Here is a 15,537-nt window from a genome sequence, read left to right as displayed (position 1 = left end):
AGAGGTGACGGGTTTGTGTGCGCGTGTGTGTGTGCACGTGTGTGTGTGTGTGTACGTTTGTATGTGTGTGTGTGTGTGCGTGTGCACGTGTGTATGTGTGTGTGTGTACGTTTGTATGTGTGTGCGCGTGTGTGTGTGCGCGTGTGTATGCGCGCGTGACTCACTTGGCGACGTCCTTGCGCAGCTGCTCGTGCCTCATCAGCAGGTTCTTGCGCTCTCTGAAGGCCTTGCGCACCTTGTAGCCCTTGTACACGGCCTGGATGGTGGAGGCGGCGATGTCCTGGATGGCGGCGATGGAGAGGGCCCCGTGCTCCAGCATGAACTGGGTCACCTCCTGGTGCTCGCCCAGCAGGGCGTAGTCTAGGGGCGTGTACCTGCCCGCACGCGCATTCCACAGGAAATACACTCAGTACTGCGTCACACCCTTATCCGCACACACAGTACACGCGTCTATACCACAGAGCATACAGCACGTTATGTTGTACACGAGGCGTATGCTGAAACACATGGAGTAAAGTACCCACCTCTCCTCGCTGTGCTCCATGTGATTCGGGAATGCATTGTATCCCAGAAGCAACTTCACCGCGTCCAAGTAGCCGTTATTACAGGACCAGTGCAAGGCCGTCCTCCCCTGCTCAGATACACATGTATGAATACACGCACACACACACAAGCACGCACAGCACACACACATCACACACATCCAGCAAGCAACACGCATACAAAACATGGGCACACACATCACACACAGGAGATAAAAGCACACCAGAGAGGTTAGAAATCATAACACACATCTCAGAGAAATGCATACTGTAGGAGTGTGTGCTGTCACTCAGAGGTGCAGTAATCTTTCAGGAGCCAGGACCAGGAGCAGGGCAGGGAGTGTGTCTGGGGCAGGCCGTGCTTCGGGCTCACCTCCTTGTCCTGGAAGTTGGGGTTGGCCTGGTTCTCCATCAGGATGGCCATGCAGTTGATGTAGCCCCCGTAGGCGGCGCACTGGAGCGGGGTGCGTCCCGCCAGGTCCTGCACGTTGGGGGTGATTCCGTTCTCCATCAGGATCTGACACACCTCCGCATTCCCGCCCAGAGCGGCCCAGTGCAGCGCCGTGTGGCCGTCCAGATCCACCAGGTCCACCCGCGCCTCGCCTGCAGACCACCACAGTCCTCAGCTGGACACCTAGCACCACTCTTTATTAAGTATGGGGATGACATCATCCCTGAACTGAGTAGCTCTGATGAGAGTCAGGATGACATCATCCCTGAACTGAGTATCTCTGATGAGGGTGAAGATGACATCACCCCTGAACTGAGTACCTTTAATCAGGGTGAGGATGACATCACCCCTGAACTGAGTACCTTTGATGAGGATGACATCACCCCTGAACTGAGTACCTTTGATGAAGGTGAGGAGGACATCACCCCTGAACTGAGTACCTTTGATGAGGGTGAGGATGACATCACCCCTGAACTGAGTACCTTTGATGAGGATGACATCACCCCTGAACTGGGTACCTTTGATGAAGGTATGGAGGACATCACCCCTGAACTAAGTACCTTTGATGAAGGTGAGGAGGACATCACCCCTGAACTGAGTACCTTTGATGAGGGTGAGGATGACATCACCCCTGAACTAAGTACCTTTGATGAAGGTGAGGAGGACATCACCCCTGAACTGAGTACCTTTGATGAGGGTGAGGATGACATCACGATGGCCCATCTCACAGGCGCGGAAAAGGGGTGTGTGCTTCATGACATCCAAAGCGTCCACCATGGCCCCACGCTCCAGCAGGAGGCGCACTGTGCTCACATGTCCCGAGAGGGCTGCTGCATGCAGGGCTGGACAGACAGACAGACAGACCGACAGACCGACAGAGTCGTGTTATGGCTGGCACATGCTTGCTGTATGTTGACAGTACACTATAGCTCTGTCCTTCATCACACCCATCGATAAGGGGTGTTACCCACACATGACACTTCAAGCAACACCTCACCCAGCTTCATTTTACTACCAACTTGGCTCTTATCCCTTCAGACAAAAGCATTTGGAAACCCACTGCCTCTCTCCAGTGATGAGTCTATCAGCATTTGTGCTGTCACAAGTGTGTCCCTGGCTGCAGTTACCGCTGCCTACTGGCTGACAGAGTGTGTGTGTGTGTGTGTGTGTGCGTGTATGCAAATGTGCCTTTGTGTACACGTTTGTCAAAATGAGCACGTGTTTATGTGAGTGTGTGCATGCCACTGCATATGTATAAGGGTGAGACTCTGTGTGTGCATCTGTTAGTGTTTGTGAGGCAGTACAGACCATGTGTATTTATGTATGTATGAGTGCAGTTTATGGGTGTGCATATGTATGCATGCTTGCATGTATATTTACATTGAGTTACACCATTAGCATTTAGCAGATGCTCTTACAATGTGTGTGAAGTATATGTGTGTGGTGTGTCACAGGCAGGGAAGCCCATTTTGTTTGTGCTAATTGATTAGTTCCAGCCTGAACAGGTCTCACACAAGGCACCACTTCATGCAGCGGTGTTGGATATGTCTGAGTTATCAACCTCAGAAGAGCTTCAAGGGTTTCCTCCCGTAGCACAGCACCACCTAATGAATTTAATATGAACCATTTTTAATAATTTAGGAAGAAACAACCAGTACCTTTCTTTTTAATCAGTAGAGCCCACTTATTAGAATAGAGACAACAGAATTTGTAATGCAAAACATTTATTTGCAACCGCAGGCACACTTGGAATGTTCCATCGTGATTAATGGAGCGAAGAGCCTTGCCTTATTGCAAATGGGAAACTGGACCTACTGGATGAAGCCTCTAAAAATGCATAGTTCATCATAAGGGGAAGACCTAGCTTTTCCTGGGCCTGTTCTGTTCTTGTTTGGTGCAGAGGGAGAGTTGAAGAGCTCTGAGCTAGGCTACACATCACAAAATCACCAACCGACCACCGAACGTTACTCCTTTGTGCTAGCCTACACATCCACCTGAATGATCAGTGCTGATTGGCTCAGTGAGTAAGAAGGCCCATCCCACCTCCAAAGCTGTTGCTCTGTCTCTGTCAGTTCTCCAGGGTCTCACGGTTACCAGCGTTGATTGGTCATTTGGGTGAGATGCATGTCCTTGGGCAGAGGCCGCCCCCTCCCACTGACACCGCTAACAAAGATGGCTCCGCAGCGAATCGCAGCTCAGCGGGGGCTGTCAGTCCAGGGGTCAGCGGCTCGGCGATATGACTCTTTATTATTGCCCCCGTATCAGTTACCTCCTGATGGTCCTGTGGGGTTATGAGAGGTTTCTACAGTTTTATGGTTCCTCTCCTGTAGGGACTCTCCACTGCCAATTTGTCTCCAGGCAGCATGTCTCTACTGAAGACACCTCATATATACCACAGGAGTATGTGCAGTACTGAGCAAAAGCTGTGATAAAGGCAGATACTGAATACTCAAAAATTAGATGTGTAGAAAATTTGGTGTGTACTGTACATAGTTGTGGAGGTTTTTGTGTTATTTTGTGTTAATTATATAATTTTATATATATTATAATTTGCAAGATAATTTCATGACACTGAAGAATAAATAATTTCAGTGACTGTTTTCACTGGAAAGTAAATTAAATAAAGGGTGGTCTCTGAGTTTTGCATAGTGCTGTATGTGTACATGTGCATGTGTGCGTGTATGCGAATGCATGCGTGCATATATGTGGAAAACGCATGCATGTGTATGAGCATGGAGTAAGTCCGTTGTACATGATTGTATGCCTCTATGTGTGTGAGATGCAGCAGGACGCTCAGCATGTACAGCTCCTGCTGGAGGGCAGAAGATGGAGGACGGCGGTGCGCGGGCAGTGCCAGACGGGGCTTTAGCGGGCTGATGGATGGGTACAGGGGGCAGTGTGGACCCTCCGCTCGGGGAGGGAAGCAGCCTCGGTGCCGCCGCCGTGCCGGGCCCCGGTTATTGATGGGCCGGCCGAGGGGCCTAAACCCGTCCTCAAACAGAGCTGGGGTCTCGTCGCGGTGCCGGGAGGCTGCTGAGCCGCATCTCAAACAGGCGCCGTCACGTCCGCCGCGCGGCTACAGCGCTGAGCGCCAACTACGCATCCAGCCAACGCTGCCGCCAGCGCAGCCCAGCCCACAGCGCCGGCCTCGGAGACGCTACTGCGGGACACAGGACTGGGGACGTGCCTGTTCTGGTCAACACGACAGTCGAACGTTTGCCACCGGGGGGGGGGGGGGAGTGGCTAACTGACGCTGTCCTCTGTCATGCTGGGCTGTGTGTTCTGATCCAAATCCAGGCCGCTCAGTGTCCCTCAAGCGACCAGGACGGTCACTAAATTCACACAACCTGGTCCATTACACAGCACTCAAATTAGCCCTTCACACTCCTAAAATCCCACCAGCCCCTTCCATAAACAAGTACAAGGGCCTGGATTCACCCAACATTTGTCATTCACTTTCACTTAAAGCAAATGCAGGTCTTTACTTTTTTCCTTTACAAAGTTGCTGATAAAAATGCTGAAATCCCTGAACTGCTTGTGAAAATAATGAGCAATTTTCAACACAAAAAAGGTATGCCCTAAAAACATGTTAACGTAGCGGATGACATAACTGCCATCTCAGTATACATTATAACATAAGGGGGCACATGTATTAAACGTATAAAAGCATGTGATGCCATTGGCTGTGACGGTACAGAAAGCATGTCATCATTTCCCCCTTTTCCCCCTTTCGTGTGTACAGAGGAGGAGGCTCTAAATGAGGCAGCTCGGGACTCAGTTAATGAGGTGCCTGTGCGGGCCCCGGCATGAGCAGGATGCTAGCAGGAGGGGGGCCCCTCTGCAGAGCAGCGGGGTCCGGGGTGGCGTCAGGACACCTCTCCTTTGTACCCCGACGGGGGTTTTTTTTTCGGGGACCGCGGGCCACTCGCTGACGTCATAGCGACTCAGCCGGGGGGCTCCCCGTGACGTGGCCGCCTCTGACCCTGTGTCACCCCATTCTGAGGGCAGTCTGACGTCTGTCACCCCGCCGCCCACACTCTCAACCGCGCTCCTAACGGCCTGGCACGCCTGGCACGCCTGGCACACGACCAATGGACAGACCGTGCTGCCAGGGCTCGTGCCGTCAGAACTTGGGCAACCCCTGCCGGTCTCCTCGACAACCCAGCAAGTGGGTGGAGCTTATGTTTCAGATAATACTGGTAATATGCTGCTTCAATTCAATATAACAGGAAATGATTCTATTAGATTTAGAAAAAAAACACCCTTTCAATGGGAATACATAGTAGGCATGGAGTAGCAGGCCTGCCAAAATTTCTCCAAGTGCGCAGCGACAACTCATTTGGGAAGTCACAAAAGATCCCAGAAGAACAGCCAAAGAACTGCAGGCCTGTCTAGCCTCAGTTAAGGTCAGGGTTCATGACTCCACAATAAGAAAGAGACTGGGCAAAAATGGGATTCACTAGAGTGTAGCAAAGCGGAAATCACTGCTAACCAATACTGCTCTGTACCAGAAAATTCCTAATGAGAATTAAATTCAATAAAGTTGAATTAACACTGGATATTTTACTGCGCACTGCAGAATAATGCTTTAATGCCTCATTTCTGAAGTAGTTAATTAGAGGTATCAGGCTGGTTGGAGGGACTATTGTGAACACCTGGAATTATAACTGTGAGCTGAAACAAACTGCGATATAAGCCATTGTATGTTCTTGATTTGTTTGACATCCTGTGGTCTTCCAATTAGCCGACAGCGTAACTAATCGCTAAGGCAAAGAGTCTAACGGTTCCTGGGCTGTAAAGCAAACGTCCCCCTGACGGGGGTGCAGCGTTGGGGCCGGAAATGACCGCGCGGCCCTCCTCGCTCACCTGTGCCCCCGTACTTGTCGGCCATGTTGATGTCGATGTCGGCCTTCAGGTCGAGCGCGGTCCTGATGACGTCATCGCTGCCCTTGCCCGCCGCCCACATGAAGGCGGTCCTGCCCTCCAGGTCGGGGTCGTCCCTCACCGAGGGGTGGCGCAGGAACACCGACACCGTGTCCTGGAGAGACGAGGGGGTTAATCGCTCAAACGCTCGCACACAGGAACACCGACACCGTGTCCTGCAGAGACGAGGGGGCTGAGCGCTCAAACGCTCGCACACAGGAACACCGACACCGTGTCCTGCGGAGACGAGGGGGTTCAGCACTCAAACGCTCAAACGCTCGCACACAGGAACACCGACACCGTGTCCTGCAGAGACGAGGGGGCTAAGCACTCAAACGCTCGCACACAGGAACACCGACACCGTGTCCTGCAGAGACGAGGGGGTTAGGCGCTCAAACGCTCGCACACAGGAACACCGACACCGTGTCCTGCAGAGACGAGGGGGTTCAGCGCTCAAACGCTCAAACGCTCGCACACAGGAACACCGACACCGTGTCCTGCAGAGACGAGGGGGTTCAGCGCTCAAACGCTCAAACGCTCGCACACAGGAACACCGACACCGTGTCCTGCAGAGACGAGGGGGCTAAGCGCTCAAACGCTCGCACACAGGAACACCGACACCGTGTCCTGCGGAGACGAGGGGGCTGAGCGCTCAAACGCTCAAACAGGAACACCGACACCGTGTCCTGCAGAGACGAGGGGGTTAGGCGCTCAAACGCTCGCACACAGGAACACCGACACCGTGTCCTGCGGAGACGAGGGGGTTAGGCGCTCAAACGCTCAAACGCTCGCACACAGGAACACCGACACCGTGTCCTGCAGAGACGAGGGGGTTCAGCGCTCAAACGCTCGCACACAGGAACACCGACACCGTGTCCTGCAGAGACGAGGGGGTTAGGCGCTCAAACGCTCGCACACAGGAACACCGACACCGTGTCCTGCAGAGACGAGGGGGTTCAGCGCTCAAACGCTCGCACACAGGAACACCGACACCGTGTCCTGCAGAGACGAGGGGGTTCAGCGCTCAAACGCTCGCACACAGGAACACCGACACCGTGTCCTGCAGAGACGAGGGGGTTCAGCACTCAAACGCTCGCACACAGGAACACCGACACCGTGTCCTGCGGAGACGAGGGGGTTCAGCACTCAAACGCTCGCACACAGGAACACCGACACCGTGTCCTGCGGAGACGAGGGGGTTCAGCACTCAAACGCTCGCACACAGGAACACCGACACCGTGTCCTGCAGAGACGAGGGGGCTAAGCACTCAAACGCTCGCACACAGGAACACCGACACCGTGTCCTGCAGAGACGAGGGGGTTCAGCGCTCAAACGCTCGCACACAGGAACACCGACACCGTGTCCTGCGGAGACGAGGGGGTTCAGCACTCAAACGCTCGCACACAGGAACACCGACACCGTGTCCTGCAGAGACGAGGGGGCTCAGCGCTCAAACGCTCGCACACAGGAACACCGACACCGTGTCCTGCAGAGACGAGGGGGTTCAGCGCTCAAACGCTCGCACACAGGAACACCGACACCGTGTCCTGCAGAGACGAGGGGGTTAGGCGCTCAAACGCTCGCACACAGGAACACCGACACCGTGTCCTGCAGAGACGAGGGGGTTCAGCGCTCAAACGCTCGCACACAGGAACACCGACACCGTGTCCTGCGGAGACGAGGGGGTTCAGCGCTCAAACGCTCGCACACAGGAACACCGACACCGTGTCCTGCAGAGACGAGGGGGTTAGGCTCTCAAACGCTCGCACACAGGAACACCGACACCGTGTCCTGCAGAGACGAGGGGGTTCAGCGCTCAAACGCTCGCACACAGGAACACCGACACCGTGTCCTGCGGAGACGAGGGGGTTAGGCGCTCAAACTCTCGCACACAGGAACACCGACACCGTGTCCTGCAGAGACGAGGGGGTTAGGCTCTCAAACGCTCGCACACAGGAACACCGACACCGTGTCCTGCAGAGACGAGGGGGTTCAGCACTCAAACGCTCGCACACAGGAACACCGACACCGTGTCCTGCGGAGACGAGGGGGTTAGGCGCTCAAACGCTCGCACACAGGAACACCGACACCGTGTCCTGCAGAGACGAGGGGGTTAGGCGCTCAAACGCTCACACACAGGAACACCGACACCGTGTCCTGCAGAGACGAGGGGGTTCAGCGCTCAAACGCTCACACACAGGAACACCGACACCGTGTCCTGCAGAGACGAGGGGGTTCAGCGCTCAAACGCTCGCACACAGGAACACCGACACCGTGTCCTGCAGAGACGAGGGGGCTTAGCACTCAAACGCTCGCACACAGGAACACCGACACCGTGTCCTGCAGAGACGAGGGGGTTCAGCGCTCAAACGCTCGCACACAGGAACACCGACACCGTGTCCTGCAGAGACGAGGGGGTTAGGCGCTCAAACGCTCACACACAGGAACACCGACACCGTGTCCTGCAGAGACGAGGGGGTTCAGCGCTCAAACGCTCGCACACAGGAACACCGACACCGTGTCCTGCAGAGACGAGGGGGTTCAGCGCTCAAACGCTCGCACACAGGAACACCGACACCGTGTCCTGCAGAGACGAGGGGGTTCAGCGCTCAAACGCTCGCACACAGGAACACCGACACCGTGTCCTGCAGAGACGAGGGGGTTCAGCGCTCAAACGCTCGCACACAGGAACACCGACACCGTGTCCTGCAGAGACGAGGGGGTTCAGCGCTCAAACGCTCGCACACAGGAACACCGACACCGTGTCCTGCAGAGACGAGGGGGTTCAGCGCTCAAACGCTCGCACACAGGAACACCGACACCGTGTCCTGCAGAGACGAGGGGGTTCAGCGCTCAAACGCTCGCACACAGGAACACCGACACCGTGTCCTGCAGAGACGAGGGGGTTAGGCGCTCAAACACTCGCATACAAAAACTCACCCTACTCCCACGCCCAGAGAAAATCAACAGAATCTGAATTTTTATGAGCCTAAATCACATTTTTTTAATGAGTACAAACGGTAAAAATTAAAAATTACAGACTGCATTGCAAGTATAATACAAAAACATGATTATTTTTGCGTGAAATAACGCTAAGTGGACCGCCAACGCTGCCACCAGCGCAGGGACAGGTAAGTCCTCACAAACAAAAGCAAAGCACTTCAGGAACACGGTGTTCAGTCAACTTCTGCTGGTCAGTTTTGTGGTGTACGGGTACGTTGGCTGCATGCGTACAGAGGCGCGCTGAGCTATGCAGTCGGACTCACGGCGAAGTTGCTCTGAGCGCCGTAGTGCAGCGGGGTGGCGCCCTGGCTGTCGGACGGGATGGTGCCCGACTTGTTCCTCTCCAGGAGCAGGTGGACGATCCTGGCATGACCTGGCACGGGGAAACGCACACGTAAAAACACACGTAAATGTGCATACAAAGGCACACGTACACCCGCATGCACGCTCACATGCTGTGTACTATGTCACATCTCACCGACAACAAAAGAGGACAGTGAAAGGTGACACTTTGGCCAACACAGATCTGGAAACTATAAAAGGTGCAGCCAGGAAGCGGTCGTCACCACAGACAGGAAGTGACACAGGCGCCTGATCCTCACCCAGCAGGGCTGCCCAGTGCAGTGGAGTCCTGAAGAGGTTGTCGTAGGCCGTGACACTGCAGCCCTCGTACGAGGTCAGCACCTCCACCACCGCCTCATTACCGTCTGCCACGGCAAAATGCAGAGGCGTGCGTCCCTCGTAGTCCTGCCAGTTGAGAAGGGACTCTGTTGGGGCAGCTTCCTGTTGAGACACCGGCAATGGAGTATGAAACACCAGGATTTAAGACTCCAATTCCCATCAGCCCCTTGGCCATGCATTCCGCAGCACTTTAAATGTGCTTAAAAGCACTCCAGTTGTGGGGACTGGGGGGAGGGAGGAGTCAGGTGGAAAATGACCCTGAGTGCGGGAGAACATTAAAATGGACAGATGGGGGCAGGACAAGGCGGGGTGGGGTGGGACAGGGCGGGGCGGGTCACTCACCAGGATGCACTGCACGGTGTGGGTGGCGCTGGGGTCTTTGTTGTGGGCGGCCCAGTGCAGGGGGATCTTGCCCTCGCTGTCGGGGATGCCGATGTTGGAGTCGTGCTTGATGAGTAGCTTGACGTGTTCGGGGTGGTTGTAGAACGCGCTCCAGTGCAGAGCTGTCTGCTGCAGGGATGGGACACACACACCGGGTCAGGGGGCCAAGGTCACAGGGTCACAGAGTCACACACAGCGCCACAGAGTAACACAGAGAGTCACAGTGTTAAACACAGGCCCATAGAGGCAAACACAGGGTGACAGGGTCACAGGCTAAATCCAAATATGCAATGCATACATACATCTATAGACACACCACATAATACTAGCACCTGTAAAACTGTACTTTGTGGCCAAATGAGGCTGTCTACAAAACAATGAGACATGAGCTGAGCAAAGACTATAAAAATCATTAAGTTTTGCATTTCATTCTTAGAAAGTTTTAGGAAAGGATCTTGCCATCACAAAAATCAAGCATATTTCCTACATGAGGAATATATGAGCTATATTCCACTATATATGAGTGCCGTTTTGCAGATTCATCGGTGTTGAGTTTTGTGAAGCCTGGGACTGAGGGAGCAGAGCTGCACTGAGCGCAGGAGAATGTGAGTCAGCTGAAGCGGGCCGCCGCGTTAATGAAAGACAGTTAACACGCTTTCACTCCACGCTCTCCCGCTCTGGCCCGCGGTCGGCCCCGCAGCGCCGGGTCGGACTCTAACGACCGCACGGCAAAATAATCACGCGTAACGCGCCCCGCCATTTAATACAAAGTGGCAGCACCCAACCATTATAGACCTGAAGCAAAGCCCAGCGAGAGAGGACTGTCCGCGTTGGGGCGCGGCCTGTTCCCGGCAGCCGTTAAAAGCAGAGTTTCGGGTTTGACGGACAGGGCTGGCGGAGGCGGGGCTGGGGAGGTGCCGTCCCCTCTCTCTTTCCCACAGGCCCGGGGGTCACTGCTCACCTGCGGAGCCCAAATCGGCTCAACTCACTCCCAGAGGGCAATGTTCCCTTTAATGAGGAAAACGCATTCCTTTATACGAGGAAGCCTAATGAACAGCAGTCTGTGGGGCGGTGAATTTGGCACGCACATGTCACGGGATCGGGGATTGGAGGGGGTAGAGCCGGCTGGCCCAGAGGCAGCATGGGTAATAAAAACTGCCTACGCTCGAGAGGAACCGCCGGGGAGGTGACTGGCAGACACATGAATCTAGATTACCTCCAACCACAGTCCTGACTGTGCAGCTCATTTCATTTTCTCACAGTCACTAGAACTTCTCTTTGGGATCAACCTCACAGCAAAAGGGATGTGATACAGAGGTTATGACAAACCTCCAACAGAGTGGACAGGGTTAACCTCAGCAAGAATGTGATGTTAGGGAGAGGACAGGGTTAACCTCAGCATGAATGGATTATTATGGAGAGGACAGGGTTAACCTCAGCATGAATGGATTATTATGGAGAGGACAGGGTTAACCTCAGCATGAATGGATTATTATGGAGAGGACAGGGTTAACCTCAGCATGAATGGATTATTATGGAGAGGACAGGGTTAACCTCAGCATGAATGGATTGTTATGGAGAGGACAGGGTTAACCTCAGCATGAATGGATTATTATGGAGAGGACAGGGTTAACCTCAGCATGAATGGATTGTTATGGAGAGGACAGGGTTAACCTCAGCATGAATGGTTTGTTATGGAGAGGACAGGGTTAACCTCAGCATGAATGGATTATTATGGAGAGGACAGGGTTAACCTCAGCATGAATGGATTATTACGGAGAGGACAGGGTTAACCTCAGCATGAATGGTTTGTTATGGAGAGGACAGGGTTAACCTCAGCATGAATGGATTGTTATGGAGAGGACAGGGTTAACCTCAGCATGAATGGATTGTTATGGAGAGGACAGGGTTAACCTCAGCATGAATGGTTTGTTATGGAGAGGACAGGGTTAACCTCAGCATGAATGGATTGTTATGGAGAGGACAGGGTTAACCTCAGCATGAATGGATTATTATGGAGAGGACAGGGTTAACCTCAGCATGAATGGATTGTTATGGAGAGGACAGGGTTAACCTCAGCATGAATGGTTTGTTATGGAGAGGACAGGGTTAACCTCAGCATGAATGGATTGTTATGGAGAGGACAGGGTTAACCTCAGCATGAATGGATTGTTATGGAGAGGACAGGGTTAACCTCAGCATGAATGGTTTGTTATGGAGAGGACAGGGTTAACCTCAGCATGAATGGATTATTATGGAGAGGACAGGGTTAACCTCAGCATGAATGGATTATTATGGAGAGGACAGGGTTAACCTCAGCATGAATGGATTATTATGGAGAGGACAGGGTTAACCTCAGCATGAATGGTTTGTTACGGAGAGGACAGGGTTAACCTCAGCATGAATGGATTATTATGGAGAGGACAGGGTTAACCTCAGCATGAATGGATTATTATGGAGAGGACAGGGTTAACCTCAGCATGAATGGATTATTATGGAGAGGACAGGGTTAACCTCAGCATGAATGGATTATTATGGAGAGGACAGGGTTAACCTCAGCATGAATGGATTATTACGGAGAGGACAGGGTTAACCTCAGCATGAATGGTTTGTTATGGAGAGGACAGGGTTAACCTCAGCATGAATGGATTGTTATGGAGAAGGCAGGGTTAACCTCAGCATGAATGGATTATTATGGAGAGGGCAGGGTTAACCTCAGCATGAATGGTTTGTTATGAAGAGGACAGGGTTAACCTCAGCATGAATGGATTGTTATGGAGAAGGCAGGGTTAACCTCAGCATGAATGGATTATTATGGAGAGGACAGGGTTAACCTCAGCATGAATGGTTTGTTATGGAGAGGGCAGGGTTAAACTCAGCATGAATGGATTATTATGGAGAGGACAGGGTTAACCTCAGCATGAATGGATTATTATGGAGAGGACAGGGTTAACCTCAGCATGAATGGATTATTATGGAGAGGACAGGGTTAACCTCAGCATGAATGGATTATTATGGAGAGGACAGGGTGAACCTCAGCATGAATGGTTTGTTATGGAGAGGACAGGGTTAACCTCAGCATGCATGGTTTGTTATGGAGAGGACAGGGTTAACCTCAGCATGCATGGGACGAGGTGCCAGAGGCCTGGGCCAGATGCCTGCTGAGCTTTGTTCAAAACAGCATCGTTCAGAAAAGGAGTTTAATTGGGATAATTTTTTTGTGGGTTTCATATCCTCCCGCTGGACATCAGAGGAGCTGAGACACCCCCTGCTGGTTCTCTGGCTCCCTGTGACCCCGAATTCGCCCGCCGCAGGACCAGGGCCTTCCCCAACACATGTGCTCCGAAGGCGCATGCCCCAGCGGCCCTGCTTAGCTTCTCTACGGGAAAGGCCAAACTGGCAGGGTGGGGTCTGCCATGGTGTGGCACCGCTGTTAACCCTCTGAGTGAAGCCTTGTCCAAAGAACAGCAAGGACCTGGAGACCCGTCTCCATGAAGCCCCATTCAGCCCGGAGCACGGGGGCCAATGGGCAGAGTCTCACAGAAGGAAACGCTGGAGGTGCTTGAAGGCCCTCCCTCGAAGGAGGGGCATTGGCAGGCATCCATTTGGCGCAAAAGAGGAAGCCGAGCAGGTAACACTCAGGGACATACACGCACAGATCTCAAACCCCTCACCCCCTCCCCCGTGATGCTCCCCACATCTGTTTCAGCACAGCTGGAGCGAGAGCAGGCCCAGCCGAGCTCCCCCTGCCCCCCCCCCCCCCCCCCCCCCACCTTGTTCTTGTCCTGTGTGTCCACCTCGCCCGGCGCCATGTGCTTCAGCAGCAGCGCCAGGCACTTGGGGCTGCGGTGGCGGGTTGCCAGGTGCAGCGGTGTCATCTCCTCCAGGTCCTTCTGCAGCCAGTCCGCCCGGCGGGACAGCAGCAGCTTCATGAAGCGCACATTCCCCTGGAATACACACACACACACACACACACAACGCACGCACGCACACAAACACACAGCGCATGCATACACAGACACGCGCATACAGACACACACACACACATACACACACAGACACACACAGACACAGACACACACACACATGTACAGACATACACATACACACACACACGCACGTCAACATGAGCAAGTCTTTATAACACAAAGAGAAGAGCACACTGGAGCCCTGTTCTCCTGTACGGTGCGAGGACTCTGTCCGCTTGAATCAAGACCTGGCTGCGCAGTTTAAGCATTCTACACGCTCAACAGGAGAGCGCTGGAGGAGCAGCGCATCTTAATACACCCAGCTGTCAGGCGCACTGGAGCCCACGCTCAACAGCACCGTCCGCCACAGGCAGACGCTCCAATTCAGTCAGACACACACCAAATCCAACATATTGATCCGCGAACCTCATTCATCTGTCGCTAGATTTCACTGCCATGCTAAGTGATGAGGGCGAGCCGTTTCTGCTTCCACAGGGAAGCAAACGCGCAGACACACACACACACACACACACACACGCACTTACATACGCGCAAGCATATATGGGATGTTTCAGGGAAGCAGGGAGGAGTATAACAGAGTTACGTCATATGTATGGGTGTGGATACGTCAGTGTGACTGACCCGCTGTTTGTGTGTGCGTGTGTCTGCATGCTTATATCTGCGCACGTGTGTGTGCCTGCATGTGTGTCTGCGTGTGTGCGTGCATGTGCATGAGCATCAGTGTGTCCAGTGAGAGAGACAGGAGCTTTGTCTTAGTTTGAGTTTAGCAGGGTGGGGTTGGGGGGTATGCGTGTCCATCCAGGATGAATCACACTGCTATCTGGCCACCCAAGCCCCCCCCCACCCCCTCCCCCACAGCCCCCACCCTCATGTGCCCTGACAGGGTTAGGGCTGCCCAGCCTCCCTATTCTCAATCCAATTAGAGCACTAATCCCCCGGACTGGGCCCCTGTGCTTCACGCAGGCAGTTATTGATCCAGGTGTCAGTGTGGTTAACATCACCCTCCCCTCCCGTCCCACCTGACAGGAGCCAGAACCGCGCAAATTAGACCCACTTCAATACCGGCCCCAGCCCCCACAGAAAAAAGGGCTAATAAACGCTTTAAATACAGAGATATCAGAGGGAGGGTGGCCAGACAAATCATAATGTTTCCACTCACACAGACAGGAAGCAATAAGAAAGCCCTCCCCCTTCCCCCCTCCCTCAACTGAGCCCTCTCCCACCCCCACCTCCCTACACCCCCCCCACCCCCACCCCAGCCCTTCTCTGTAACACTCTGACCCCATAAAAGGCCAGTACAATTTGGAGTGTGACCAGTGGATGTAAGCGGGGATAGAAGCGTCGCCAAGGGAAACGCGTGTCAATAGGTGGACTGAGCCTCGTCGATAGCGGGATCTGGGGCACAGCCGAGAGGCTGCCAGCTTCCACTGGAGGGCACTAGTTCCTTATCTCAAGCCTGGTCTGCACTGAAACACACACGCGCACACACGCACACACACAGAGGCATGCACCAGTGACTTACGCTGCAAGGGTAATTCTTGCCCAACTAAAATATAGACAAATGAC

The 15,537-nt window shown here is 53.6% G+C and overlaps 1 protein-coding gene across 1 annotated transcript in view; it reads right to left on the bottom strand.

Annotated features, from left to right (window-relative positions):
- invs (inversin) overlaps positions 1-15,537 on the bottom strand; it is a 53,611-nt gene that overhangs the window by 13,177 nt on the left and 24,897 nt on the right. Inside the window, exons 5-13 of the mRNA XM_035380316.1 lie at positions 13,756-13,929; positions 9,944-10,111; positions 9,523-9,703; positions 9,184-9,293; positions 5,860-6,031; positions 1,680-1,835; positions 916-1,145; positions 525-631; positions 165-374 (exon numbers count right to left, since the gene is read on the bottom strand). Of these exons, the coding sequence (XP_035236207.1) occupies positions 165-374; positions 525-631; positions 916-1,145; positions 1,680-1,835; positions 5,860-6,031; positions 9,184-9,293; positions 9,523-9,703; positions 9,944-10,111; positions 13,756-13,929 (1,508 nt within the window). The remainder of the gene's footprint in view (positions 1-164; positions 375-524; positions 632-915; positions 1,146-1,679; positions 1,836-5,859; positions 6,032-9,183; positions 9,294-9,522; positions 9,704-9,943; positions 10,112-13,755; positions 13,930-15,537) is intronic.

Source organism: Anguilla anguilla, chromosome 1 (genome assembly GCF_013347855.1).
Source record: "Anguilla anguilla isolate fAngAng1 chromosome 1, fAngAng1.pri, whole genome shotgun sequence".
In the NCBI taxonomy this organism is placed as follows: Eukaryota; Metazoa; Chordata; class Actinopteri; order Anguilliformes; family Anguillidae; genus Anguilla; species Anguilla anguilla.
This window is presented reverse-complemented; position numbering and strand designations above follow the sequence as displayed.